This window comes from Sphaerodactylus townsendi, linkage group LG11 (genome assembly GCF_021028975.2).
Source record: "Sphaerodactylus townsendi isolate TG3544 linkage group LG11, MPM_Stown_v2.3, whole genome shotgun sequence".
Taxonomy (NCBI): domain Eukaryota; kingdom Metazoa; phylum Chordata; class Lepidosauria; order Squamata; family Sphaerodactylidae; genus Sphaerodactylus; species Sphaerodactylus townsendi.
Window position 1 is genome coordinate 9,422,250 of NC_059435.1, and position 27,472 is coordinate 9,449,721.

General features: G+C 46.3%; 1 protein-coding gene across 3 annotated transcripts in view; it reads left to right on the plus strand.

Annotated features, from left to right (window-relative positions):
* Window positions 1-23,756, plus strand: part of DDC (dopa decarboxylase) — a 72,961-nt gene extending 49,205 nt beyond the window's left edge. For all 3 annotated transcript variants that reach the window (XM_048511788.1, XM_048511787.1, XM_048511786.1), the window contains exons 10-14: window positions 294-370; window positions 7,654-7,673; window positions 9,125-9,223; window positions 13,129-13,230; window positions 22,857-23,756. In XM_048511788.1, coding sequence (XP_048367745.1) covers window positions 294-370; window positions 7,654-7,673; window positions 9,125-9,223; window positions 13,129-13,230; window positions 22,857-23,060 — 502 coding nt within the window. In that variant the 3' untranslated portion in view covers window positions 23,061-23,756. The remainder of the gene's footprint in view (window positions 1-293; window positions 371-7,653; window positions 7,674-9,124; window positions 9,224-13,128; window positions 13,231-22,856) is intronic.
* Window positions 23,757-27,472: the final 3,716 nt, after the last annotated feature.

The following is a 27,472-nucleotide window of genomic DNA, read 5'->3' on the forward strand; positions in this document are numbered from 1 at the left end:
ACCTGGCCACCTCACCAGCTCCGGGAGGTGGTCCTGGCCGTCTTGACAGCTCCGGGCAGTAGACCTGGCCCCTCACTGGTTTGGCGTGGTAGACCTGGGCGTGGGGGGAGGGGGGCGCAGAAAATTCAGATTTTGCTTCAGGCTTCATTTTCCCTAGATATGTCTCTGCAATCAACTGATTTATCAATTAAACTGGTTAAAATTGCTGCCCCATTTCTAACTACCACTGAAGTAATGAAATTCTTAGGTAAACAGAAGCCATGGCAAATGACTTGTCTTCAATGTTTGTTCAGGGTGAAGAAGAGGACAGATTTAACCTGTGCCTTTAAAATAGACCCCGTGTACCTGAAGCACGACCATCAAGAATCTGGTAAAATACCTTCGAACTATATCATCTTTGCCCTAACTTGAAAATAACTGTTGTCAGTGCTTTAATACATTTCACTTTTTCAAAATGATCATTCCATGCCATTCCCATCCCTCGGTACTCAGGTTTAACCTGTGCCTTTAAATCATATTTTTCACCTTTTCCCTTGTGCTTTTTGCTTTAAAAAATAGTACAATAGTATAGCCATACAAATGTAGTTTTTATGTTTCTGTTTGAGAAAATGTTTGGAGAAAGTACACGTACAAATACCCTTTTTGTATAGAATTGAAATATACGTATAGTCAGAAACATTTATAGGTTAAGATGGTAAAAGTTGTTAAAATTGGTGTTATAAAAAGCTAAAATGCGTGATCATGTTATATCCTTATTCCTAATTCATACAAGTCTTCACTTGAAAAATGTTAAGGTTTAATAATTGCATTTTTCATTGCAAAAATTTGTGAGAAGTACTAAGCAACCAAGCTGGTAAGTTGTGGATCTCTATCAGACAGGAGGGGAGCAAGTTGCTTCTTTTTGCTTTGAGTTGTATTGACCTGAGCCACTGGGGCAATCAGTTTCTCCCGTAAGTCCTTACAAAGCTGAAAGCTAAGAGTATGTGGGAGATAGCATCTGGCATTTCTCTCCTGAATGCACTAAGTTGCATGGAGTATAGCACATGGAAGAATCTCCTAGAGGCTTTCCGCACTACAGAAGGGACCTAAGGTCGACTCGGTTCCCTTCAGTGGAGGGCGATTCCAGGCTGTCGACATCAACTTACTTGGCTCCCTGGAACTGAGCTAAGTGGGCGGGATCATCTTGGTGCCTGTTTCGCCCCTCGATCGTGATTGGAGCTTGTGCTACAGTGGGAAACGGGAGCGTTCTTTTTTAACAGTTTTTACAGTTTACAGTTACATGCGCTTTCTGCCCGCCACGACTCTTCTGTTCTGCACATGCCACAAAAGCAGCTCCTGATTGGTTGAATGGATGAGGTGTCGTTTCGATGCGTCCACACTTCGAAGCTTCGAAGCGGTATCGACCTTGTTCCGGCAGAAAAGTGTAGTTCATAACTGCGGCAGGGATGTCGCAGTTCTGAGGGGGGGGGGGGTGGAACTGAGACAAAACGACGTTGAGCTCAGTTGCAGTGCGGATTCACTGAGGCAAACCTAGGTAGAAACCAGTACAACTCTGTCAGTGCGGAAAGCCCCCTAGAAAGGGCGGATGGCGGGAAGGATGACGGCCATCATAAAGGCACATCTGTGCGTGACTGATTCTAGACCAGAAAGATAAAATAATGTGGCATTAGAATTAAACTGGATGCCTAACAATTGGGGAGAAAAGATTCTTGAGTCGTGTGGAAATAACGTCGCAATTTCATGGTCACAAATTCTTTGATTGAAGAAATCAGCATGGAGCACTGAACTCCTAGAATTGCCCTCTTGAGTTCTGTATTGAGCCAGAGGGTTATTATCGCTGCTGCAACAGACATAAACATTTACAGAAAAAGTTATTAAGATCCACTTTGTCAAGTATAAAAGCGTTGGTGAATCATATGGACGGGGGAGAGCTGGTTTTCACGCAGCTGAAAAGATGCAGAAAACCTGTATTTAGTCGTGTCCCCCCTCACAGCAGGGCAAAATAAATGGTCTGCCCGGTTGTTTCAGCTCAGGAAAATGGCATGGAGGGTGGAAAAGTTGGAACTATCCTCATCCAGCACCAGTGGCATGGGGGGGGGAATGGCACCTGGGGCAAAGTGGTGCCCGGGCACCGCCCCCCACAGTGCCCCGCCCCACCTCTTACCTTAGTTCAGCTGCTCTTTGCAGCCGGCTGAATTCCAGGCTGCTCTGGGCTTCTGCCAGGCTTCGTGGGGCAGAGGAAGGGGGAGGGTTTGGGGGGAGATTATCCGCACCCCACTTGACCCCAATGGCACACGCCTGGGACGCAGCCCCCCTGTCACCGTGGCAGCTACACCACTGCCCAGCACTTAAGAAAAAGGTGAGTGTTGTGACACTTGCAGGTATCATATGGTGATTCTGAGCTGGCCCAAGGGTTTTTGGCAGGGGCGTACCTAGGCAAACTGGCGCCCGGGGACAAAACCTGAGTTTGGCGCCCCCCCTCGCCCGGGGTATGGGCGGCCACCCTCCCCCACCATGACCAAACAATGATTTTTTGTACCAGCTCACAAATCACCTCCCACTCCCATCAAAACATCTCTACCCACCAACTCTTTTCCTAATTTCCTAATCACAACAACCCTATGAGGTAGGTTGTTAGCCTGAGAAACAACTCCAAGCCAGTGCAAGTGGGTATTAAGCATGTAAATCTCTCACAAATTACCCCCAGCAAAACATTTACCAAAAAAATATCAGTATCATCTCTCACAAAACACCTCCAATGGAATCCACCCCCAAACACCATCACTTTCAATTGTGTTTAAACTAGGGAGCTCAGATTCTTCTTTTAAATCTATCTTAAAGGGAGAATCTGGGGTCCCCGGTTAAAACAAAATTGAAAGTGATGCTGTTTGGGGGTGGATTCTCTCCCACCCTGAAACAGCATCACTTTTGAGGGTTGGAGATTCAGATGAAACAAATACCAGATTCGGCTGGAATCTGGGCAAATTTGGGCACATTCAGATAAAAATTGTCCAATTATGTCCTGCCCCAAAATGAACAAATGAGAATGCAAGGTATTTGGGTTTTGGGGGGGTATTTTTGGTGTTTTTTCAGCCTGCAGGGAGCACATTTTTAAAGCTAGCAGCACCATGATTTCAGGGCATCATCCAGAGACTGCCCTGATGATACCACCCGAGTTTGGCGATGTTTGGTTCAGGGGCAGCAAAGTTATGGACACCCAAATCTAATGCCCCCATCCCCACTGTTTTTAATGGGAGCTAACCTGAGATGGGGCTACCCATTTGAGGGACCATAACTTTGGTCCCCCTGAACATAACTTCACCAAACTTGGGTGGCATCATAAGAATAATTAACAGATGATACCCTGAAATTTTGGTGTCACTAGCTTTAAAAATACATCCCTCCCAGGCACCCCAAGAAATTTGCCCAAGATTCTTTGTTTTGCAGTGACTTTGCTCCATTGTAGTTAATGAGGAATTTCTGAGGCAGGCTGCACATTTTTGAAGATAGAGGTGCCAGACTTTCAAGGTGGCTCCAAGAGGCCTTGAGTAATAGCATCCAATCTTGGTGAGCTTTGCTTCTGGGTAGGGTGGGGGGGAGTTGAGAGAGTTCTGAGAGAACTCAGCCCAAAGGCTTTCATGTGCAGGAGCAGGGAAACAAAATAAGCCTTTTGGGGGCCCATAAAATTGAACCCCCTGAAGCAAAGGTCTCCAAACCTGGATGCTATTACCAGGAGGCCCTCCTGGAGCCACCCTGAAAGTCTGGTGCCTCTATCTTCAAAAATGTGCAGCCTGCCTACACACTCAGAAATTCCCCATTGGCTACAATGGAGCAAAGTCACTGCAAAACAAATTTCTTGGGGTGCCTAGAAGGGGTGTATTTTTAAAGCTAGTGACACCAAAATTTCAGGGTATCATCTGTTCACTATTCTTATGATGCCAACCAAATTTGGTGAAGTTATGTTCAGGGGGACCAAAGTTATGGTCCCTCAAATGGGTAGCCCCATCTCCTGTTAGCTCCCATTGAAAACAATGGGGATGGGGGCATTCGATTTGGGGGTCCATAACTTTTCTGCCCCTGAACCAAACATCGCCAAACTCGGGTGGTATCATCAGGACAGTCTCTGGATGGTACCTGAAATTTTGGTGCTGCTAGCCGTAAAAATGCGCCCCCTGCAGGCCGGAACGTGAAAAACACTTTAAAAATTTAAAAACACACAAACGACCCTGAAATGTTGGCGCCCCCCCACGTGACCAAATGCGGGGCGCCCAGGGACATAGGGTACCCCCAGTCCCTAGGCAGGAACGCCACTGGTTTTTGGTACCCTAGGCAGGTTATGACTTCAGCACCCTCTCACATTCAGTATAGGGGTAGTGTTATGTAGTGGTTAAAAGCATTGGACTAGGACCAGGTTTGAATCCTTTGCTCAACTATGGAAGTGTGCCAGGTGACCTTGGGCTGGTCACAGTCTTTCAAATTCACCTCACAACAAAGTTGTGAAAATTAAGTGGAGGAGGGCAGGATAATGGGGACAGCTGCTTTGAGTCTGACCAGGGAGAAAAGTGGGATACAAATAAAATAAATAAATAAGAAAAAAAGAGAAGTCTAGAATACTCTTTTATTTATAACAGAGAATATCAATCTTTTGTAGCAAAAAGAAAAAATAAACAAACCTTTTTCATGCCGAGAGGACGCACGCAGCCTTCTAATATTTTTGGGATCTAGGTTCATTTTGAACTATAAACCTTCTCTCAGTTTCCAGATGTTGTACAGGTAGCCGAGTGTACACTCACTCCCTTGTGGCACCCATGAAACGTTTCAAGGGGGTGAGTGTGAACAAATGGGGATCGAAAACGTTTGCAGACGTTCTGCAAATGTTTTAGGTGACTTGTGAGGAAAGGGCCAATATAATAGTATACATTCCACAATCCCTTGAGATAAATAACAACCAGATGGGCCATTCGTCTCTTTTGATATTAAAAAAAACAACCCCTCTGCCTATCTGACCCAATGAATGAGTTCTTGTAAACATCTCCTTTCCTAATGGAAAAGGTCAGTCCCAGCCTTTTCAGTTACGGTTTCTGCAATGAGAGAGGGGAACATCAGCAAAGCCAGAGGAACTTTCTGTGTTATGGCAGCAGGCTCTGACTTCAGATGCTCGATAATTTGGCAAAGTTGTGGTGTTGAAAACCATTTAGTCTGTCACTCCAGATTGTCAACAAAATCTGGGGGATGGAGGCTGTCGGCCTGCCTGCACTATGTAATTTTATCACTGCCTAGCAATTAACTCTGCTTAGGAGGGGGATGAAAATCCATATTTTGTCTGGAACTATAATTTTGTGTCAGTTTGCGTTCTCACGTCAGGGAAATTGCGCCTGACTTCCTGGCAGCCCAAAGATAACAGTCATTTGGCGGCACTGGGCAGATACTCGGTATTCTAGATGCTGCGTATGCTAGCCTTGTCCAGGCTACCCGGAGATGGACGTGCGAAGCCGATAATCATGGTAACAAGCACTAATAGCCAATTGTATTATGCTGTTTCCATGATGGTACTCGAAGATCATTAGATACCCATGATGGCAACATGCAATTAGTTACCCCGTTGGCCATTTGCTTCAATCATTTGCTCCAACCCAGCAGCCGTGAAGGGAGCATTATCAGGGAGACAGAAGAGCTCCGTTTGTAGCTACCTGCATGAGGATGTGGTTCTGGTACCGCTTTATTTGTGCCAGTCCACCTGGGAATATGTAAAAGCAATTGATAAGCAGAGCTAATACATACACAGGACTGCACAGAGGGTGCACGACATGTTACCTTCACAAATATGTGATCCCAACTCCGTATTTGGTAACAAGAATGTGGGCACATTTATGGGATCAACAAAGGGAACAAGTATTGCTTAATAATGGGGAGGGGGAAACAAAGTGAATTTGGTATTTGGACTCGCCTAGAAGTGCCTGTATTCCCTTGAAAATTGCCTGGATTAGGATATTCCTGAACAGTTTCAATTATGCCCAGAGGTGGGATCCAGCAGGTTCTCACCAGTTCCCGAGAGTGGGTTACTAATTATTTGTGTGTGCCGAGAGGGGGATACTAATTGAGTCTGCTTTTCCGTTAGAAATTCCATTAGGTCCAAAAATCATAAAGTCCTGTTGTTTCCTGTGTGGCTGGTTAGTGAAGGTAGAAAACGGGATAATTCTCCCTGTTGGGCTGTTTTAAAAACATGTTTTAGAAATATGGTCAAGTTCCTTGTTTAAGGAAAGTATCCTTCTTTTGATTTGTAGAAACAAAATTGAGTATTTGAAAGTATTAAGTATTTGACAGGCAGTCAATTAGAGGAGAAGTAGTTGTTTCTGTTGGCAGTAGACGATAGGACTTGCTATACTGAGTTTAAATTATGGACAGAAAGATACCAGCTGGAAATTAGGAACTTTTTTTTACAGTAAGAGTTTTTTACAGTAACAGAGAAATAATAATGCCCCGCCCCCGGAATGCCCGGCCACGCCCCCGTCATGCCCTGCCCAGTCCCATTGGCGCTACGCCACTCTTTTAATCCCTCCACCATGGGAACTTGTTACTAAAATTTTTGGATCCCACCACTGATTATGCCTGAATACTTGCAAGGGAATAATGCATAGTTCATGGTGTATCGATCACACAAGTATCTGGGCTGGAGGGGGCTGTGTGTGGGAATTGGTTCCAATGGGTTCTGGCTTCCCACCAGAGGTGCACTTATCAAGATGCACAAGAGTGATCTCATTGCAAATGTATGTAACTGTGCAATATTCCCTGAAAGGAGAATGCTATAGGGAATAATGCTTTCTGCATTATGCTCCTATGCTTTGTGCATAGGAATTTAGGTCATTGGAGCAGCTCTCTTTTTTTTATTTTAATTTTTTAAATTTAATTTTAATTTTAATTTAATTTTAAATGTTTATTTTGCACATTTACATTACACATACATAGAAAGATAAAGAGATTCTGAGATAGAAAGATAAAGAGATTCCCCCTATAATAATAGTACTACATGAAAAAAAAGAAAGAGCACACACCCCCATACATATATATGGTGACTTCCAGCTACCTCACTAAGGATCCAAACATCAATCTAACTCCATGCTTATAATTAATATCTACCTTTTTTTCACTTTTAGTCCTTCTTGCCTTAATCCAATACACTGTTTTCATGTATGTCTCGAATCCTGCTGTTGTTTCTCTGTTTGTATATGTTTTCAGTAAGTTGTCTGCAAAGGGTTTCCAGTCTTTAAGAAAACTGTCCGTATTCTTGTTGCTTGTAACCACCGTCAGCCTTGCCATCTCTGCATACTGTGTGACTGTCAAGATCCAGTTTTGTTTTGTTGGAATTTGATTGTCCCTCCATTTGTATGCGTATAAAATCCTTGCTGCAGTTGTCGTATGCATTAAAAAGTGTTCTGTATGGATCAGGAATACATTGGAGCCGTTCTTAAAGGCTACTAAATCCAAAAGTATCAGTGGGGGTGCATTCAAATGTCCATCCCTTGGAGGAGCACACGCCATTTCACATGGCCTTCTGCTAGCCCAGTCACCTCAAAAACTGAATTGACTGAACTAGCAACTGTATGTTTATATATGTTGTTATCACATTATCTGTTCATTTTTATTTACTTGCAGGACTTATCACAGATTATAGGGTAAGTATAGTATTCCCAGTGACACCTCGTAATACTTTCATTATCCAATCATCAGAGTAATTCAGGAGTTATTGATCTGGCTTTAGCATTCTTGGAGCGGAGTCCAGCAGAAGAGCCATTTAATCTAGGCTGACCAGACCTCCCGCATTTGGCGGGACAGTCCCGCCTTTAAACAATTTGTCCCGCGTCCTGCGGGTTCTTCAAATTGTCGCGATTTTTGGGAGGCTGTTGCACTGCCTTCTGGAGCCTATTAGGTATAGGCAGTGCGAAAGCAGCCTCCTGTCTTGCTGTGACGCCAGGAGGCACCAGCAACTTCTGGGGCTTGCCGTTTCCGGCCCTGTCACAGTGGCTGTGGCTGGATTCACTCCACTATCATTCAAGGTTTGCTAAGGATCTACTTCCACCTCTTGTTGCAGCCTACTAAGCAACTCTAACGGCTGGGGAGCTGAAAGGGTCTCCCCCCAGAACAGCACTGGTAGATGAAGTGGGGGCTTGCAATAGGAGAAAATCTGCTAAGCCCATTTAACATCATTGCAGGCCATCAAAAATACCATATGGATCCAACCGACTGTAAATAATAGGATGGGAGTTTATGATCCACACATGTTAGGAAGATGGAATCAGGAACAGCACTTGGCTACTTGAGTTCTGCAGGATTCTCTGAAACATAATTCTAGACCTCATGCTTACATAGAAATCTGAAAATGGCAGAGCATTTTTTAAAAATGTAGATTCCCTTTTGTGCTACAATTAAGAGTTTGCCCTTTTTATCCATAGGAGCAGCAGTGGCGTAGGAGGTTAAGAGCTCGTGTATCTAATCTGGAGGAACAGGGTTTGATTCCCTGCTCTTCCGCCTGAGCTGTGGAGGCTTATCTGGGGAATTCAGATTAGCCTGTACACCCCCACACCCGCCAGCTGGGTGACCTTGGGCTAGTCACAGCTTCTCGGAGCTCTCTCAGCCCCACCTACCTCATAGGGTGGTTGTTGTGAGGGGGGAAGGGCAAGGAGATTGTAAACTAGGCTGACCAGCTGTCCCGCTTTTGGCGGGACCGTCACACCTTTAAACAATTTGTCCTGCATCCCGCGGGTTCTGCAAATTGTCCCGATTTTTTGGGAGGCTGCTGCACTGCCTTCTGGGGCAATAAAGCGCAGTCGCGAGCAGCCCTCCCCGATGCGCTCGTCAGCCAGGCGCGCATGGCCTTCTGGGGCTCTGCCGCTTTGCCGCTCTGGTGACAGAGGCTGCAAACGGGTAAGCCCCAGTTGGCTGTGCGCTTCCATGCGGCATAAATAATCTTGCGCGCACAATGTTATTACCGCACGCAGTCAGCTTCCCCCATCCCGGATCACAAAGGTGACCATCTGGTCACCTTATTGTAAGCCCCTTTGTGTCTCCTGCAGGAGAGAAAGCGAGGATATAAATCCAAACTCTTCTTCTTCTTCTTTATCTCCAGCACTGGCAGATTCCTCTGGGCCGGCGGTTCCGCTCCTTGAAAATGTGGTTTGTGTTTCGCATGTATGGTGTGAAAGGACTCCAGGAACACATTCGAAAGGTGAACCTCTTTTTTATTGTTTTGTGCCCCCCACGTGACTAAATTGCCGGCACCCGGGGACATGTGATAGAATACGGCCCCTGTACAGCTTGAAGCCTACTTTCAGCCTCAAGAGTCTTTCTCCAATTTAAGTGACTCTTCTGCCCTCCGCTGTGTAGAGCCACCATTGGTGGGAAAGCCAAATAAGTTGGAGGAACACTTTCAGGGTAGAGGAAGATTTCAAACTTAGCTGAGCAGAATGGCATAATACATGGAGCAGAATACGAGCCAATATGTGCCCAAGCGTCAGTGGTCGTTTCCCCACTTACCTTGACCAAAGGTTGCTACTCCCAGCGCGTGTCATTTCTGGCGTGCTCCCGGGCTTCCCCACGAGCGCGGGGTCATCAAAAGGCGCCGTTTCGAGGAACGCCAGGAATGACGCGCGCTGAGGGGGCGCGACAGTGTCATCGTCGGGGCGGCTGCGTTGTCGCTGCCCCTGTAGTGGGGAGTGCCGCGGGACACCACACTACTTGAGGAGAGTAGCGCGCAGCAGCAGATAAGTGGGGAAACGACCACTGAGTTTCTCAAGGTTTACAGTACAGCCCTGTTTTTTACCAAGTTCCCTGCTGAACCAAGCCTTACTCTGTGAATCTTGAACTGTCGATTCAAGAGCAGTGTAACCAGTGGTGGGATCCAAAAATTTTAATAACAGGTTCCGATGGTGGTGGGATTCAAACAGTGGCACTGCCGCACACACGCCCCTCCAGTCCCTATTGGGCAGGGAGGTTGCTTTAGTAACCCCTTCTCTGCACTCAGAAAAAAATTAGTAACCGCTTCTAGAGAAGTGGTGAGAACTGGTTGGATCCCACCTCTGAGTGTAACCAAATCAAGCTGATCAGAACGGCACCATTATTCAGCAAAAGAGTTATGATTGCTAATTCAGATGTTAAGATTTGCTGAATAAAATGGGCCAGGCGTGTGAGTTAAAAAAAAGTAGTTTATAAATTAAGCAATTTATACAGTCCTAGGCCAGAGTAAAAAAAAATTACCAATCCAATCCAAAAACCTTTATTAGGCATAAACCAGGAGTACCATACATTCCAAGTACAAAAACAGGATCATTGTTATATATCATGTAGAACATGGATTAAAAATGTAGCAACTGCTTCAGAAATTTCTACATCAGGGCTGTTCAATAGCTTAGACATTTTTAGTTTGTCTGAGAGAAACATAAATTCTAGAGGCAGTAAAGCTCCCAGATTGGTTCTAATATCATTATACCTTGAACAGTAAAGCAGGATATGAGGGATTGAGTCCATAGCGTTGAGACAGTACCGACAACAACGCTCACTTTGTGGGATGTTAAGGAAACGACCTTGAAGATAGACAGAGGGGAATGAGTTGCACCTTGCTCTGGTCATGACCCATCTGCACTTATAATAAACAAGCTGTTCTAAATATACAGCAGGGCTAGATTTCGGGGGCGTGATCCCAAAATATTATATTTGCATAACATCACAACATACATACCAAGAAACAATGATTACAGAATGTTGTACTGCTAATAGGACAATATCAAGAGGGATAAAATGAAATACCTACGCATTGTTTTATCAAAAGACTGTGGGTTTTTACATACAAGTGCACAGAACTTTGCCACAACTTGTGTAATATTGGGGTCTCTGTCTTCAAGCAAGACGTTTATATGGAAGGAATCGGTTTCAGCCACATCTGTATGAGTGAACTGGGTTAACAGAGGAGGAATTAGAGAGTTCCTTTCCTCTCTGTAAAATTCACAGTGGAGAAGGAAGGGTGCCTTAAAGCAGTTTATGAAGAAAGCCTAAACTGTGAAGGGAAAAGTCCTCGGTGCCCTCTAGTGGTTTTATTAAATACTGCTCCTTATGGATTTAATAATAATCATAATAATCATAATAATTATCTATCTTTTAAAATGACAAGAAAGTGTTTATGTATAAGAATGCAAGAACAAAAACAAAATTAAAGCATTGTTATAAGATTTCTTCCCGAGTGCTTTAAGCACTCTGCTGGAAAAAAATATAGAATTAACCATTTTGGATTTTTGTAGCAATTTGGATTTTCCAAACAAATTACTGCATGTGTCTGTGCATACTGTCAGGTCACAGCTGACTGATGGTAAACCTGAGGGTTTCATGGCAAAGGAAGTGTGGAGGTGGTTTGCCATTGCCTGCCTTCACATGGGCTGAGAGAGTTCTGAGAGAACTGTGACTAGCCCAAGGTCACCCAGCAGGCTTCATATGGAGGAGTGGGGAATTTAAAGAGTCCTAAACTCTTAACCACTATACTCAGAGGTGGGATCCAGCAGGTTCTCACAGGTTCCCGAGAGTAGGTTACTAATTATTTGTGTGTGCCGAGAGGGGTTACTAATGGGTGATTTTGCCACGTGATTTTTGCCTTAGTGACGCCCCTCCTCTCAGCAGTAGCGCGCAGAACTTGAAGCAGTCTAGCAGGAGGTGCACCGGGCGGCGGCAGCCTGGCGCCAAGGCATTCATCTTCGCTTCCCCTGCCCAATCTTATTCAACGCAGCGGCCGCGCCCTTGCCACAGCCTTCCAGGAATGCCCCGGCCTACGGAATGCCCAGCCACGCCTGCTGTAATTCCTCTCGCCTAACACCCCACTGGCGCTACGCCACAGTTTGAATCCCACCCCCATGGGAACCTGTTACTAAAAATTTTGGATCCCACCACTGACTATACTATGCTGGCTCTAAACAAATTAATACCAGGAGTCAGATGTTTAAATTACTGTCTCTAACTTTTTAGGATAAACATTTAATTTAAAATAGTGGAAATGTTGCCATTCTCAGCTCAAACCAAGCTTCAAGATTTATAACATACTAATAATCTAAAAGCCGTGACTTGGATGGCCCGAACTAGCCTAATCTTGTCAGATTTCGGAAGTTAAGCAGTGCTGGCTCTGGTTCATGCTACGCAGAGGCAGGCAGGTAATGGCAACCTCCCTCAGATGTTCTCTTGCCTTGCAAACCTTATGGGGTCTCCCTATGTTAGCTGGGATTTGATGGCGCTTTCTGCTACCACTAATAATTTAATGTTGCCTGAGCAGAATTCATATACAGCACTGTCAAGTGCAAGAGTGCTTCTTTCTGTAGCTTGGACAATTGATGTGCCACAAACTGATCACAAAAAAATACACGTGGGAAAGCGGGGGTGGGGTGGGGTGGGGGTGGCCATTATTTTGGGCCTAGTACAGTGATGGCGAACCTTTTCGAGACCAAGTGCCCAAATTGCAACCTAAACCCCACTTATTTATCACAAAGTGCCAACTCGGCATTTAATCTGAACACTGAGGTTTTAGTTTAGAAAAAACTGGTTGGCTCCCTCTTCCTCCATCCCACCCGCTCGAGCAGGGGCCAGCCTGCTCTAGCCTCCAGCAAGTCCCGCACGCACTGTTCTGTGCCTCTCTAGCAGCTCTGCCACCTCTGCGCCCCCCCCTCGGGCAGCAGCCACCCGGAGCACAGGCACCAGGCCCGCCAGCCGAGTCCTCCCTGCTCACCGAGGTGCACGCACGTTGTGCTCAGTGGCCCAGGCCAGCCTAGATGTGTGTGTAGTGAGGGTGTATTTTCAGCCCCCCACATGACGAACAATGTGTGCGCGTGCCCACAGAGAGGGCTCTGAGTGCCACCTCTGGCACCCGTGCCATAGGTTCTCCACCGCTGCTCTAGAGTCTCCAGCGGAGGGCTTTCATGTCACCTAATATGTGTTCCTTTTAAGTGGAGATACTTTGAACCTTCTGCATGCTAACTAGACTCTCTACCACTGAACCACACGCTCCTTTCACGCTCTGTAACACTGCAATTCCCAGCAGAGTTATATTATTCTGAGTTCCTTTGAAGTCTGTGTGAAGTCATTTCTGCTTAATCATTTCAGCATGTTAAGCTGGCCCACGAATTTAAGGACCTGGTGCTTCAGGATGATCGATTTGAGATCTGTGCCGATGTTGTTTTGGGACTGGTGTGCTTCCGACTGAAGGTAAACTTTTTATTTCTTCTAGTATGGTATGGACATTGTTGTCATTTAACATCGTGTTTTCTAATTGAAACACAGAGGCGCACCATGGGTAAATGGCGCCCAGAGACAAATTGTCTCCAGAATGCCCCCCCGGGCTCTGCCCCACCGCCACCCCGGCTCTGCCCCTGATGCCCCAGGCTCCACCCACCCATTGACCTTGACCCCGCCCATGTCACCATGGACGTGGGCAAGGTCTAGGGTGCCCACCTCCCCTTCCCCTGCCAGCTGGGCTCCCAGCCAGCAGCCTGCAGTCTCTTCTGACTAGGGAGGGGAGGAAGGAAGGGAGGGGGGAGTCCAGGGGGGGTTGAGGGTGCTTGGAGGCAGCAGGAAGTCCTGCTGCCTCATCGTTTTTGCGTGTCTCAACTGACATGGATATGTAATGTGCTGCCATCAGCTCTGTTGGAGGGAAGATTTAAGAATATGGAACGTTCTAAAAGAGTTTGTTCATGTGATATGAGCACGGTTGAAACACTTGACCATTCTCTGTTTCTATGCCCTAAATACAATAAGATATGCATGAAATACATGAATTCCATTTTCTTGCAATGTTCTCAGTGGCATGAGTGTTATAAGATACCCAATCTCCTGAACAGCTCTGATGTGCTCTTTTGTGAAACTGTTGCAAATTTTATACTGGAAATTAGTAGTTTTAACTGTATTTCTTAACCTTGTTTTGTTTTAAAATTTTGTCCTGTTTTATATGCCAATAAAGGCTTGTGTGTGTTGCCACATGGATAGGTTGAGGCATGCGAAAACGACGAGGCAGCAGGACTTCCTGGTCACGTGGGGGGCCGATTTTGCGCCCCCCACGTGACCAGAAGAGTGGCGCCCGGGGACAAGGGGTACCCCTTGTCCCTAGGTAGATACACCACTGTTGAAACATTTCGAGTTTTCAATATTTGAAAACAACACATTTAAGGGGGCAGCTTGATTTTTTTATAATCTCCTAGGGCCATTATTGTACAAACCATCATTTGGACTTATTAGAAAAAAATGAAGAAAATGTGCAATTCATTGAGGGGCCTTGATAGAAGAAATTAGATGTTTGGGGTTTTTTTTTTCAATTAAAATTTGTCCATGTCTTAAATTCTCATTAAAACACTCTCTGCTTTAAGGTTACATTGCCGAAGCCGATCCCATTGCCCCTGCCTCTTTGTATCTCTGCCTTGATGTTATGTTGCTAGTTCAATATGACAAAGAGAGAAAAAAAATGAAATTTCCTTTTGGAAATGGAACGGGGAGGGAAGGAGAAACTGGTTGAAGGGGAGGTTGAGCCAGGTGTTTGATGGGGCAGAGAGATAAAGGCCATTTCAACACGATCGTATGCTCAAGGGAAACTGGCTTGGAAACAGCCTGGGGGAAAAAAAACACTGCAGTTAAAATGCTCAGGAAAGCAGTGGAGGAAAAATGAGGGGAACAAAACAGAGCAGTAATCAAAGGAAAAAACGTAGCATTTGGCAGCAAGATACGTTGTAAACAACTTGCGTGGGAAAGGCCCTTATTTTGTGGGGAAAGACGACATTGAAATATTTTAATAAGCATACCAGTTTTCCTTTCTCAGATCTTTTGCTGGGCTAGGGACCTCTGCATCAAAAACAGCACCTTGCTCTAGGTGAAGTTTGACACATAGAAGCGGTTCAGAACCTGAGAGCCCCGTGCAATTGATATTAATGATAATTAGACTCCTCCTGCACACAGGTAGCCGAAGCTGATTGAACCTGTGCCCGCTAATGGCTGTTCTTCCAGCTCTCTTGGGGAAAATTACCAGCTTTTCTCGTACTGATCGTCAGCTGCTAAGACAAGGGAAGCAATACGTAACTCTTAGCCACAGTAACCCTCCAGATTGCTTTCCTTGACATTTGGAAAGATAATATGGCGCGATATCAAGGGATCATTAGCTTACCGCTTGAGCAGATGCCTAAAGTGATATGCCAAGGCTTAAGGAGTGCGATTAAGCGGGAGAAAACAGTTTACTAAAAAGCAAAGAAATTGAGAAAATTAACCTTTGGACCGTCCTCATTACCAAACGGAGCAGCCATTTCTCTTTTATGGCATGCTTGATGGCCTTCTCCCACACGCCACGCTGTGCAATTTCAAGGGGGAAACAGCAGAAAAAGAATTTACTTTGAAAAGAGAAGCTTGTTTTAAAAACAACAACAAACCAATCCTCTGAATTGTGCTCCAGAAGTTGTTCAGAATGCAAGGACAGGGCTTTGCACAGCCAGGGACACAGAGCTGCCGCTGAAGTCAGCAATACCATTCTGAATTTCTCTGCTCCACGGTGTCTTTTACAATGAACCCTGTTCTCTGATGTCATTTTGCTGATGCCCACTCCAGATTCACATCCTTGGCAGCAATGGCCCAAGGCACCACTTGCCTGGGTCATATGGAGGGTACATTTGGCTGCCCACTTGCTTGCCACTGCCGCTCGCCCACCGCTGCTCGCCACATGCTGCTGCTTGCCCACCCTTCATTTCCTGAAGCCACCATCCCATCCCATTTCCGCACTCACTCAGTCGCCATTTTCTGCCAGGGTGAGTTGAACTGGCTGTTCATTCGTTCGTTCCTTCGTTCCTTCCTTCCCACAGTGTGTGTCTGTTCATTCGTTCATTCGTTCATTCGTTCCTTTCTTCCCACAGTGTGTGTCCCTTCCTTCCTTCCTTCCTTCCTTCCTTCCTTCCTTCCTTCCTTCCTTCCTTCCTTCCTTCCTTCCTTCCTTCCTTCCTTCCTTCCTTCCCTCCCTCTTCTCCCCTTTTCCCTTCCTTCCTTCCTTCCTTCCTTCCTTCCTTCCTTCCTTCCTTCCTTCCTTCCTTCCTTCCTTCCTTCCTTCCTTCCTTCCTTCCTTCCTTCCTTCCTTCCTTCCTTCCTTCCTTCCCACAGTGTGTCCCTTCCTTCCTTCCTTCCTTCCTTCCTTCCTTCCTTCCTTCCTTCCTTCCTTCCTTCCTTCCTTCCTTCCTTCCTTTCCTCCCTCCCTTCTTTCTTTCTTTCTTTCCTCCCTCCCTCCCTCCCTCCTTTCTCCCTCCCTCCCTCCTCCCTCCCTCCCTCCTCCCTCCCTCCCTCCTTCCTTCCTTCCTTCCTTCCTTCCTTCCTTCCTTCCTTCCTTCCTTCCTTCCTTCCTTCCTTCCTTCCTTCTCCCCATCTCTTCCTTCCTTCCTTCCTTCCTTCCTTCCTCCTTCTCCCCATCTCTTCCTTCCTTCCTTCCTTCTTTCCTTTCTTCCTTCCTTCCTTCCTTCCTTCCTTCCTTCCTTCTTTCCTTCCTTCCTTCCCTCCTTCCTTCCTTCCTTCCTTCCTTTTTCTTTCTTTCTTCCTTCCTTCTTTTTTCCTTCTTTCTTTCTTTCCTTCTTTCCTTCCTTCCTTCCCTCCTTCCTTCCTTCCTTCCTTCCTTCCTTCCTTCCTCCTTCCTTCCTTCCTTCCTTCCTCCTTCCTTCCTTTCTTCCTCCCTCCCTTCCTTTTTTTATTCTTCCTTTCTTCCTTTTTCTTCCTCCCTTCCTTTCCTTCTTCCTCTTTCCTTCCTTTTTCTTCCTTCCTTCCCTCCCATCAGTGTGTCCCTTTCCTTCCTCTTCCTCTTCTTCCTTCCTTCCTTCCTCCTTCCTTCCTTCCTTCCTTCCTTCCTTCCTTCTTCCTTCCTTCCTTCCTTCCTTCCTTCCTTCCTTCCTTCCTTCCTTCCTTCCTTCCTTCCTTCCTTCCTTCCTTCCTTCCTTCCTTCCTTCCTTCCTTCCTTCCTTCCTTCCTTCCTTCCTTCCTTCCTTCCTTCCTTCCTTCCTTCCTTCCCTTCCTCCCTCCCTCCCTCCTCCCTCCCCTCCCCCTCCCTCCCCTCCCCTCCCCTCCCTTCCCTTCCCAGGTCCCTTCCTTCCTTCCCCTCTTCCTTCCTTCCTTCCTTCCTTCCTTCCTCCTTCCTTCCTTCCTTCCCTTCCTTCCTTCCTTTTTCCTCCCTCTTCCTTCCCGTAGGTGTACAATTCCTTCTGGGTGCGGTGTCCGTTCTCCATTCATCTCGTTCATTCACCTTTCTTCCCATTGCGTAACCCTTCCTTCCCTCCTTCCCTCCTTCCTTCCCTCCCTTCCCTCCTCCCTTCCCTTCCCTCCCTTCCCCCCTCCCTTCCCTCCTTCCTTCCCTCCCTTCTGCACACCTCCTGGGGATGGAGATTGCAATTTCAGTACTTGCCCCGGGCACCATTATCTGCTGGTACACCACTGTCGAGAGTTGCACTTGGGAGTTGGAAAATTCACAGGAAATGACATCATGTGTGTAATGACTTCAGGATATGGGCTACATTGTGCACAGTGTTACAAAACTTGCCCCAGTGCCACAATGCTGCCATTGGCAGAAGCCCTACGTTCCTTGCAAAGTTTGGTTCCATCCTCATAGGCTTTCATACAATATACTTTTCATTTTCATTTTTGTCTGCACCCAAAGTTTTAAAGTGTGGCTACCGTAGGGTCTATAAATAATAAGCCAATTATTGTGTTGGATCCAACCAGCTTTCTGCTGATGAAAAAGAGAGGAAGGTTATCCTGGGGACCAGCAGCCATATGAGACAGGGGCTCAGAAAGGAAGGGAGATTGAGTAGAAAAGCTGTTTAGATCCTCTCCATGGCTTTAGGAGGATGTTCAGGAACAACCTTCCTCTGAGAGAACATAGGCCTTAGATGGGCCAGTGGCCTGATCCAATGTGACATTTCTTATGCTACTGTGCTCCATTTCCCCAAAGCTGCTCCGTCATACAGCTGTCACTGGACCTACAAACACTCTGCTGTGCTTGAATAAATATTTGGCTGAAGACACTGAGTCTGCTACAAAAACAAGCTAACCTGTTTTTAGAAACTCTTAGGTCGATTCCACACTTGCGTTATCAACCTAAGCTGGAGCTGCGTTCGACCTAAGTGCTCCGCACAACCACTGGGATCAACATGGTTTTGTACCAGCTTCGCCCTGTGTAATGGTCAAATTTCCGACCAGTTGGGAACTACTACTTTTTCAGGGAACCACGCTCGAACTTGATTCCAGTAAAGTGCGGAATCTCTTGTGCCAGGAGTCCCCCATTCAGCCAATCACAGCTGAGTGTTTCGGGCATGCGTACAGCTGGCCAATCAAAAAACACCACCTTCGTCCCTCCATTCCTGTGGCAGTTTTTTTTTATAACGTGTGTGGGGATAGACGGAACATGGCTGTAGAACAGTAGCCAATCAGAACGGAGCGGGGAAGAGGCACAGGATGATTCTGCCCTCTGAGCTGGGATCAAGCTGGTTGCAGTGGGGAACAACAATGGCTTCGACCTAGGTTAGTACCCTTCTCAGGGAATTGGGTCGAACCTATTTTACTCATGTGCGGAATCACCCTTATTGAACTGGGACAAAGACAAGTATTTTGGTAAGAGCTGGAAAACCAGTTCAATATAATCTGCGAACAATCCTCATTATGCGTTCCTTCAAGTGCAAAAGAAAGAACTCCTGATAGTATGACTTGAAACCCTCTGATGGAAGAGGCACCTTCCACTTCTTCTTTTGCATATTAGACTGGAAGAAGAATTCAAACATTGCTGTGGGCAGTGACAGGAGACGAGCGAATGTCACGTTAGAGATGTCCTGGCTTTTCATCAGAAAGCTGGTCTAAAATACTTGGGAAAGGCAACTTGTTTGCCATTACTAAACTTCTCCTCTACAGGAATTTATTAGGCACCAGGTGCTTCCCCCTTCAGTGTGTTTTGCCTTCTGAGGTGGGAACCACCTGGGTGAATCCTCTCCAAGAACCACACTGGACTCTTTGCTGGGATAAACATTTTGGCCATAGCCATTTTATTAGCCAACCAAAAACAGAAGCGTGAGGCGTAGCATGGGTCTTGACCTGGCCTGTCTGCTTCATAGCGAAGCTCCAACGGGCGGATGCCCTGTATTGGACTTCACTCCGCTGAAGGGCTCTGCCGGGCGGACGCTCCTGGCAAGAGGTGATCCCCATTTGCCAGCTCGGCAGGGCGGTTGCCTCTTGCCGCCATCGGCACTTCCAGATCATGTGCCACCGCCAAACGGCTATGACAGAAACATGCAACAATTGAATAAACCCAGGGAGAGGTGGGTGGGCAAATCACCAGCTGGCCGAAGCACATGGCCAGAACAAAGGAGGGCTTTCTCCTTGAAAGGGTCAATCCGCCTTCCCCTCCTGGTGACGTCAGCCCTTGCCCAACATGGCCCGGGCTTCGCTTCCGCCCTCAGTTAAGCGGAAGCAGTCACCTTGGCTCCACCCATCCCACCCCCAGAGGCAACCGCAGCCGGTGGGTGATTCACAGCTGTCTTTCCCGTGGTCAAGAGGCTCAAATGAACTTTCATGACTAGCCGAGCCCAGTTAATTTCATCGGCTTCACTGCAGCAATATTCTGCAGTGACAGTGTTTTTTAGAAAAGGGATTCTGCGGCGAAAACCTCCCAATCGTGCTGATCTTCACAGAATGGAGGAGGCAGGGCAGGCAGGCGGGCAGGAGAAGGCAGCGGGTGGAGTGGAAAAAACTCAGGGAAATCGTTATGCTTGTTGATCTTCTTCACTTTCCCTTCGAAGGGGAAAAAACCCCACATTTTAAGACATTTAGGAAAATGTGAGGATTCTCGGATCTGGATTCACGGTCAATTCCAGAGAGAGGAAAATGAGCGCGCAAACAAAATTCTGACCTGCAGGAAAAGCAAGCTGAAAGCGAAGGAGACCACACATGCCGAAACGGTCATATGTAGAAAGCATAAGCATAAGCATAAGCATTAGCATTTTATTGTCATTGTGCACGCACAACGAAATTTACAGCAGCATTCCTCGATGCACACAATTTCAGACTCATACATCATCATCCTCCACCCATCCCTCCACAGCCCCAAATACATCAATATGAAGCAGCGGAGTTTAGCATAGCCACAGCTCTAGAGTAGAAGCTGTCTCTAAGCCTCCTTTGTCCTAGTTCTGAGGGCCCTGTATCGTCTGCCAGATGGTAACAGCTTACAAAGAGCGTGTGCTCGATGAGACGGGTCCCTCAGAATATTTTCTTGGAGCTCTTTATTTAGGCTTTGGGGAATTATAGATTTCTTCCAAGGAGGGGAAGAGGGCAGCCGATAATCCTTTGTGTGAAGTAGTGATCACCCTTTGGAGCTTCTTTCCATTCTGCCACTGTGGCAACTGGAGAACCATACACAGATGCGGTAGGTTAGGGGACACTCTCTATAGCACAGCTGTAAAAGGACACCAGAAGTCTTTTCATCTAGTTGTTGCTTCCTTTAAAAGTCTCAGAAAGTACAGTCTTTGCTGGGCTTTCTTAACCACCGCGGCAGTCTGTAATGCGCCCAGGTCAAGTCCTTCTTTAATCCATAACGCCTCAGAAATTTAAAGAGCTGAAGCCACCATCCACTTTGGATCTCCATTTATGAGTCAAGGGCTGACAGATTTCTGAGCTATTCCTTCTATAGTCCACTATGAGCTCCTTTGTCTTGTTAGTGTTAAGAACCAGGTTATTTTCCCTGCACCATGAGAGCAGTCCGGTCCACTTCATTGTTATTCCACGGAGTAGAGCAGACTCATCCGACCTCCAGAGATGAGCCTACCACCGCCCGCTTGTGTCATCAGCAAATTTGATAATGGTGTTACTATGATAGACAGGAGTACAGTCATATGTATAAAGGGAATTGAACAGTAAAGGACTCGAACATTACAGCCCTGTGGCGTTCCCATATTTAGAGTAGAGAACTGAGGGAAACCCGCATTTTCCAGTCTAACCCTCTGGGAAAGTCCAGACAAGAAGTCCCTAATCCACAAAACAGATTGAATGCTGTCCAAGATCCACAAGTTTCGTCACCAGTCTTTGTATAGATTGTATTAAATGCTTAAATTGGCGCATAGCCAGATTGATATGGGTCCAAGATCCACAAGTTTCATCACCAAGTCTTTGTATGATTATATTAAATGCGGAACTACAAGTCCGCAAAGAGCATTCGCACATAATTCCCCTGATTTGCTGGACTGCCGGTCAAAGCATTGGTGGCGGCTAATGGCGATAAGTATCCGTAGATCTATTAGTCCGATATATGCGAACTGATGTTTTATCAAATGTATCTGGAAGGCAAGAACTAATATGCCTATGGACCGGTTTTTCAAAACACTTCATGATGGTGGGGGTGAGTGCCACTGGTCTATAATCCTGAAGATTGTCAGCAGGAAATCTCTTTGGTAGTGGAACAATAGATTGCATTTCAAACAAGATGGGATGGTGGACGGGGATAAAGATCGATTGAAGATCCCAGTAAAGGACACCAGGCAGTTGGTTAAGCGCAATCCTTTAACACCCGACTGGGAATACCATCCGGTCCAACAGCCTTCAGCGGATTCACTGGCCTCAAAGCTTGCCTCACCTCATGTTCCTCCACAGTGAGGTGTGAGCTGCACTAATCACCTAATGGCTAACAATGTCATCTCGCTCTTATAGACCTGTTTCAAAGCGGGCAAAAAAGTGATTTAGCTCCTCTGCCAGAGAAGAATCTCCATCTACAGAAATGTCATTGTTTGGTTTATGATTGGTAATTTGTTGAATCCCCTGCCACACCTGCCTCATGTTGTTATTATTAAAATGATCTCAATTTTTCTCTTATAACTCATCTTGGCTTGTTGAATACCTCTCTTGAGACTGGCTCTCGCCGCACTATATTTTGCCTCATCACCAGATCTGAAAGCAATATTCCTGTCATGCAAAAGTCGCTGAACCTCCTTTGTCATCCAGGGTTTATGGTTGGAGTAAATCCGGATGCGCTTATCCACAGTAAGAGTGTCTGTGCAGTAGGTGATATAACTCAGAACAGCAGTGGTATACTCTTCCAGATCTGGGTGGTAGAAAACATCCCAATTTGTTGTCTCAAAACAATCTTGAAGTAGTTTAGAGGCATCATCAGGCCAGGATTTCACAGTCTTTATTACAGGCAACACCCGCCTCCCAAGTGGAATATATGCTGGTGCTAGAAACAGTGACAAATGGTCTGACTGACCCAAGTGTGGTAATTGTATCACCTTGTAGGCATCCTTAATGTTGGTATACACTTTATCCAATGTATTGGATCCTCTCGTAGGGCACCTAACATGCTGGTAGAGTTTAGGGAGCACTGTTTTTAAATTAGTATGATTAAAGTCTCCTCCTATAATGAGCACAGCATCAGGATGCTTTTTCTGCTGGTTGTCAACAATGTTGTACAGAGAGCTCAAAGCTATGGTAGCATTAGCATCAGGTGGAATGTATACTGCAATGATGATAACCACACTGAACTCCCGTGGCAGATATATGGGTCTACATCTAACAGTCATACTTTCCAAATCCTTTGAGCAGTGACCCCCCGTGATGCTTGCATTAGTGCACCAGCTCTTGCCACTTGTCCGGGCAGTGCCAGCTGGGCTCGTTCAATCCCCACCCGATCCTGCTCCACCTGGTGGTAATTCACATCTTTGTTTGCTTAGCAGTCAAGTGGCCCAGTAAATTGGCTAGAAGTGTAGATGCTCTTGTGATCTGAAATCCCCCTTTCCCTAAATGCTGCCCCAGCACAACTTCCTTTGTTTTAGTTTGTTTGGTCACTATTGCAGGGTAAGAATGAACTCAACGAAGCGCTGCTGAAGAGCATCAACGAGGCCAGGAAGATCCATCTTGTCCCGTGTCGCACCAGGAGGTCGTGCTCCGTTTCTCGGTTTCAGCGCCGCTTGCCGTGGAATCTGCCCACGTCAGTTAAGCCTGGAAGGGCACACATCCTGGAAGCTGTGACCCGAACTCTTGAAAGCCAGGCAACTTAATGGCCGGACTTGATTGACGCTGGATGCTTTAGAGGGGAATGATGTAGCGCGGTGGTAGCTGTGAATTATGGCATCTCAGTTTATCGATATTTCAAAGAGCTCCTCCAGAGCAACAAACTACGCTAGAACCAATTTGCAAATAAAAGATGGGCAGCCCAAGTCAGAGCCCTGAGGGTTCCCCATTACCTCTTTACAGCCAAAAAGCCCTCCATTGGGCTCAATGGGCTTATGCCACCCAGCAGGATGGTGTAAGTACATGCCCTGGGTGCCAGTATCCCGGGAGGCAATGCCAGGGTTGAAGCCAACTAATATCAGCTCCACCCCGCACCATGCTTCTGGAACGGCCCCTCCATAGCTGCAGAGCCAGTAGGGGCTCGGGGGCACTAATGCAACACCTTGTGCCACATTTTGGGGTGTCTTGGGAGGCTGCTGTGGTTGCCCGCTGGTGGATTTTCCCCTCCACAGGGGTCTGTGCCTCTGGGAGGGCAAATCCGCCAGTGTAGGGCCCTGCCTCTTCCACAACTGTCCTTGCCACCGCCCCACTCTGGATTGGGCCATAAGAATTATGTCTTGTGGAATACAATCTGCCCAGCCCAGCTAAGAGCAGTATCTGTGTATGTATCTGCCCTTGGTATTTTTGTAGCTTCTCCCTGCCTTAAGAACATAGACCCCAGCCTGGATCAGACCAGAGTCCCATCTAGTCAGCGCTCTGCACCACCATGGTGACCCACCAGGTGCCTTTGGGAGCTCACGTGCAGGATGTGAAAGCAATGGCCTGCTGCTGCTGCTGCTGCTGCTCCTGAGCACCTGGTCTGTTGAGGCATTTGCAATCTGATCAAGGAGGATCAAGATGGGTAGCCATAGATGGAGCTTCTCCTCCATCAGAATCTGTCCAAGCCCTTTTTAAAGCTATCCAGGTTAGTGGCCATCACCACCTCCTGTGGCAGCATATTCCAAACACCAATCACATGTTGCGTGAAGAAGTGTTTCCTTTTATTAGTCCTAATTCTCTCTCTAGCATTTTCAATGCAGGTGCTGGTTCCTAGTATTGTGAGGAAAGAGAAAAATGTCTCTGTCAGCATTTCTACCCATGCATGAATTTGCTGGAACTTGTGCATGGGGGTGAAAATGATGACAGAGAGACAATTTCTCTCTCTTTCTGGCTCCTGAAACCAGAGGCATTAAATGAAATGCTAGAAAATGGGACGCCTCTCCAAGCTAAAGAGTCCCAATCATGCAATTCCTGACAGTTTCATTATTTGGGTTTTCCTGGGTTGTTTCCTAAGTCATTGACTTCTCCTTTTAACTTGGTGGCATCTCCAACAAGCTCTGAGAGATACATGGGCAGAGCCGTTTCCTCACAATTAAGGACAACCCAGCAGTCTTCTGTCCTAAGCTGTGGTTCTACCCCTGGGTCTACCACTTTAGGGCCAACCCATAAAACAGAGGCACTCTGACCAGGGTCCAAACACACCACAGCATATCAAGCGCAACTCTCTCTGGATTGGAGCCAGACTCAGGGCTTTTCATACTTACGACCTATGCCTTGGCGCTGCTCTCAAGTAGCGTCATTTCTAATGGCCAGTCATCAAAGCCCGTTTGGGCTCCAGGAATGGCCAGCTGAGGGGCGACTGCTTGTGTCCCGGAGCAGCTGCGTTGTACGCTAGTAGTAGGAGTGCGCCGGGGTTGGCCTTTCTTGCCTACAGTAGCGCTGCAGCTACTCAAGTAAGTGGGAGAGGCAGCCCTCAGTTTTCCAATAGCAGGATGGAACTTCTCGGCTTCCTCTCTTCCACTGCAGTCCACTGATATCCTTGGAGGTAGGAAACCCCGATAAATGTTATTTGGGGGGGGGGAGTGGCCAGCAGCATGAAAGAACAAGCAGTGGAAAGTGTCCATTTGGATTCACCCTCTACGTGTGTGGGGAAGGACACAGTGAGAATTCAATGGTGAAGCAGAATGAATGAGAGGATTTTCCAAGCTATCTTCTCAGTCATGCAATCCTGACAGTTTCATTATTGGGGTTTTCCTGGTTTGTTTCCTAAGTTGTTGAATGAGGCCTTCTGTGAACTTTGCTCAGTTCGCTCTGCTTGAATTTCCCCCTCTTGTATCCAAGAATAATGAGTTTGATGTGGTTTACACCAGGGGTGTTGGACGCATTTGTTACGAGAGTGGGATAGGACATAAATGTGACTTGGTCGGGCCAGGTCTTGGGGGCAAGGGCAAGGTGGCTGCCTCAGCTGGAAGTGGGCAAATCCCAGCGTGGGAAGGCCCGGGGGGTGTAGCTGCAAATCTGAGGGCTTATCAGGGCCGGGGAGGCAGTTAAGGGCAACCCCTTCCCCACAGTACTTCGATCTTACTTCCACCTCCCACACGCATACTATCAGGCAATCAGATCCGAGAGAGAGAAGCAAGTTAGAGTTGCCTCTTTAGATTATGGACCTGATAAATCCTCTCAAGGGAACTGAGGACTTACGGCCTCTGGGCCACATGTTTGACACCCCTGGTTTACACTATCACTGATTCCAAGAAGCAAAGAAAGACACACGCCTCATCTATGGAGTTGCTTTGCTCTCTGTTATCACCTCTTTCTGTAAACAAAATATATATATATCAGACAAACTAGTGAACAAGGTCAGTCATATATAATCATTGGTGGTGGTGATGCTCCTGTGGTTGTGTGGTGGTCAGTCAGCCAGGTTGTTCGTTGGTGCTCCTGAGTCCTTTACAAAGTGTGATCGTTTTTCTTGTATAGGCAAGCTGTTGGTGACACATACAAAGTCAGAGTGAGAAAAGTATGTATTTCGAATCTGTCCAGTATTACGGAGAAGTAAGCCTTATTTATTTCAGTGTTAACTTTCATTGAAGTAACTGTGCTTGGAGCCATAACCTTATTGTTATAGGTTTTGATATAGATTCCCATTTCTATCAACGGATGTGCTACTACACTGTGATACTGTTGTATTTCTACAGGATGAAATGCTAACTTGCTGTTTGTTGTCTTAGTCGGCCTGTGGCTTGACTCCTTCTGTGATAGTCACATGTTCTAAAAATACTAGGCGATGCTTGACCATCAAAAGCCTAAAAGTAATTCTTACTATGATGGTAAACCTGTGTGTTGGCCAAATAGTTGTAATGCTTCTGCACCAAAAAGAAAATACTTGTCAGGTGTTAACACTTTGTTTTCTTTACAGAGGTTTTAAAATTACAGAGGAAACAGATCCATGTGAGTTGTGCCATAATAGTGTGATATTCACAATGAACCCTTGGAATCCTAGTTAAGTAGGAATGTACACAATAATAGGGACTTTGCTTTCTTCTTCTTCTTCTTCTTCTTCTTCTTCTTCTTCTTCTTCTTCTTCTTCTTCTTCTTCTTCTTCTTCTTCTTCTTCTTCTTCTTCTTCTTCTTCTTCTTCTTCTTCTTCTTCTTCTTCTTCTTCTTCTTCTTCTTCTTCTTCTTCTCCTCCTCCTCCTCCTCCTCCTCCTCTTCTCCTCCTACTCTTCTTCTTCTTCTTCTTCTTCTTCTTCTTCTTCTTCTTCTTCTTCTTCTTCTTCTTCTTCTTCTTCTTCTACACTGCATCTCTGAAAATGTTTGCAAGTGTCAGGCAATCTGAATCCACCACATGGCCCTAAGGGATAGTGGGTTCAATTCAGGCATATCGTAGTGCTAGGACTGGAAAATCCTGTGTGTGGTTTCCTGTGGCTACTACAGAGGCTGCAAAATGGGTCCCTTTGGAAGCGCCTGAATCTTCAGGCACTATTCTATATGTCCCAGGCTGAGGTTTGGGTACAAAAGGCACTGGAGTTTATCCCTGGCAATTTGCGGCTGAGGTTCAGCACAGCACCAATGTTGGTGTTAAAACTCCGCATTGTACCAAAACACTGCGACATGGCAGCATTGCAGAGGAGAACTTTTGAGTTGCCAAAGAAGCTCAAGGTTGTAAGGGAGCAGCACTGGGTGGTAAGCATTTACATAAAAATTGGGATTTTACCTATCCAGAACAGTTATGCTACTAGCAGTAATCCTCATTAGCTTAGGAAGGTTGAACCCAATACAGCATTATGAATGTTTTTGGGACTACAACGCAACTTGCACATCTCTGGTCTGGGTGGCAGCCTTAGTAATTCAAGGTGCTTGTCTTAGACCCCCTCCAATCTGGCATTGCATATCCATACCTAGATAAAGGGGTCCAACTCTGGCCCTCCAGATATTAATAGACTACAATTCCCATCAGCCCCTGCCAACATGGAATCATGAACATCTGGAATGCCAGAGTTGGACACCTCTGATCGATCTGTCTGTCTGCCTGCCTGTCTATATGTGCATATTTACTTACACAGACACACACTATATTTATTTTATTTATTTTATTGGACTTTTATACCGCCCATCCCCGAAGGGCTCTCGTCGATTC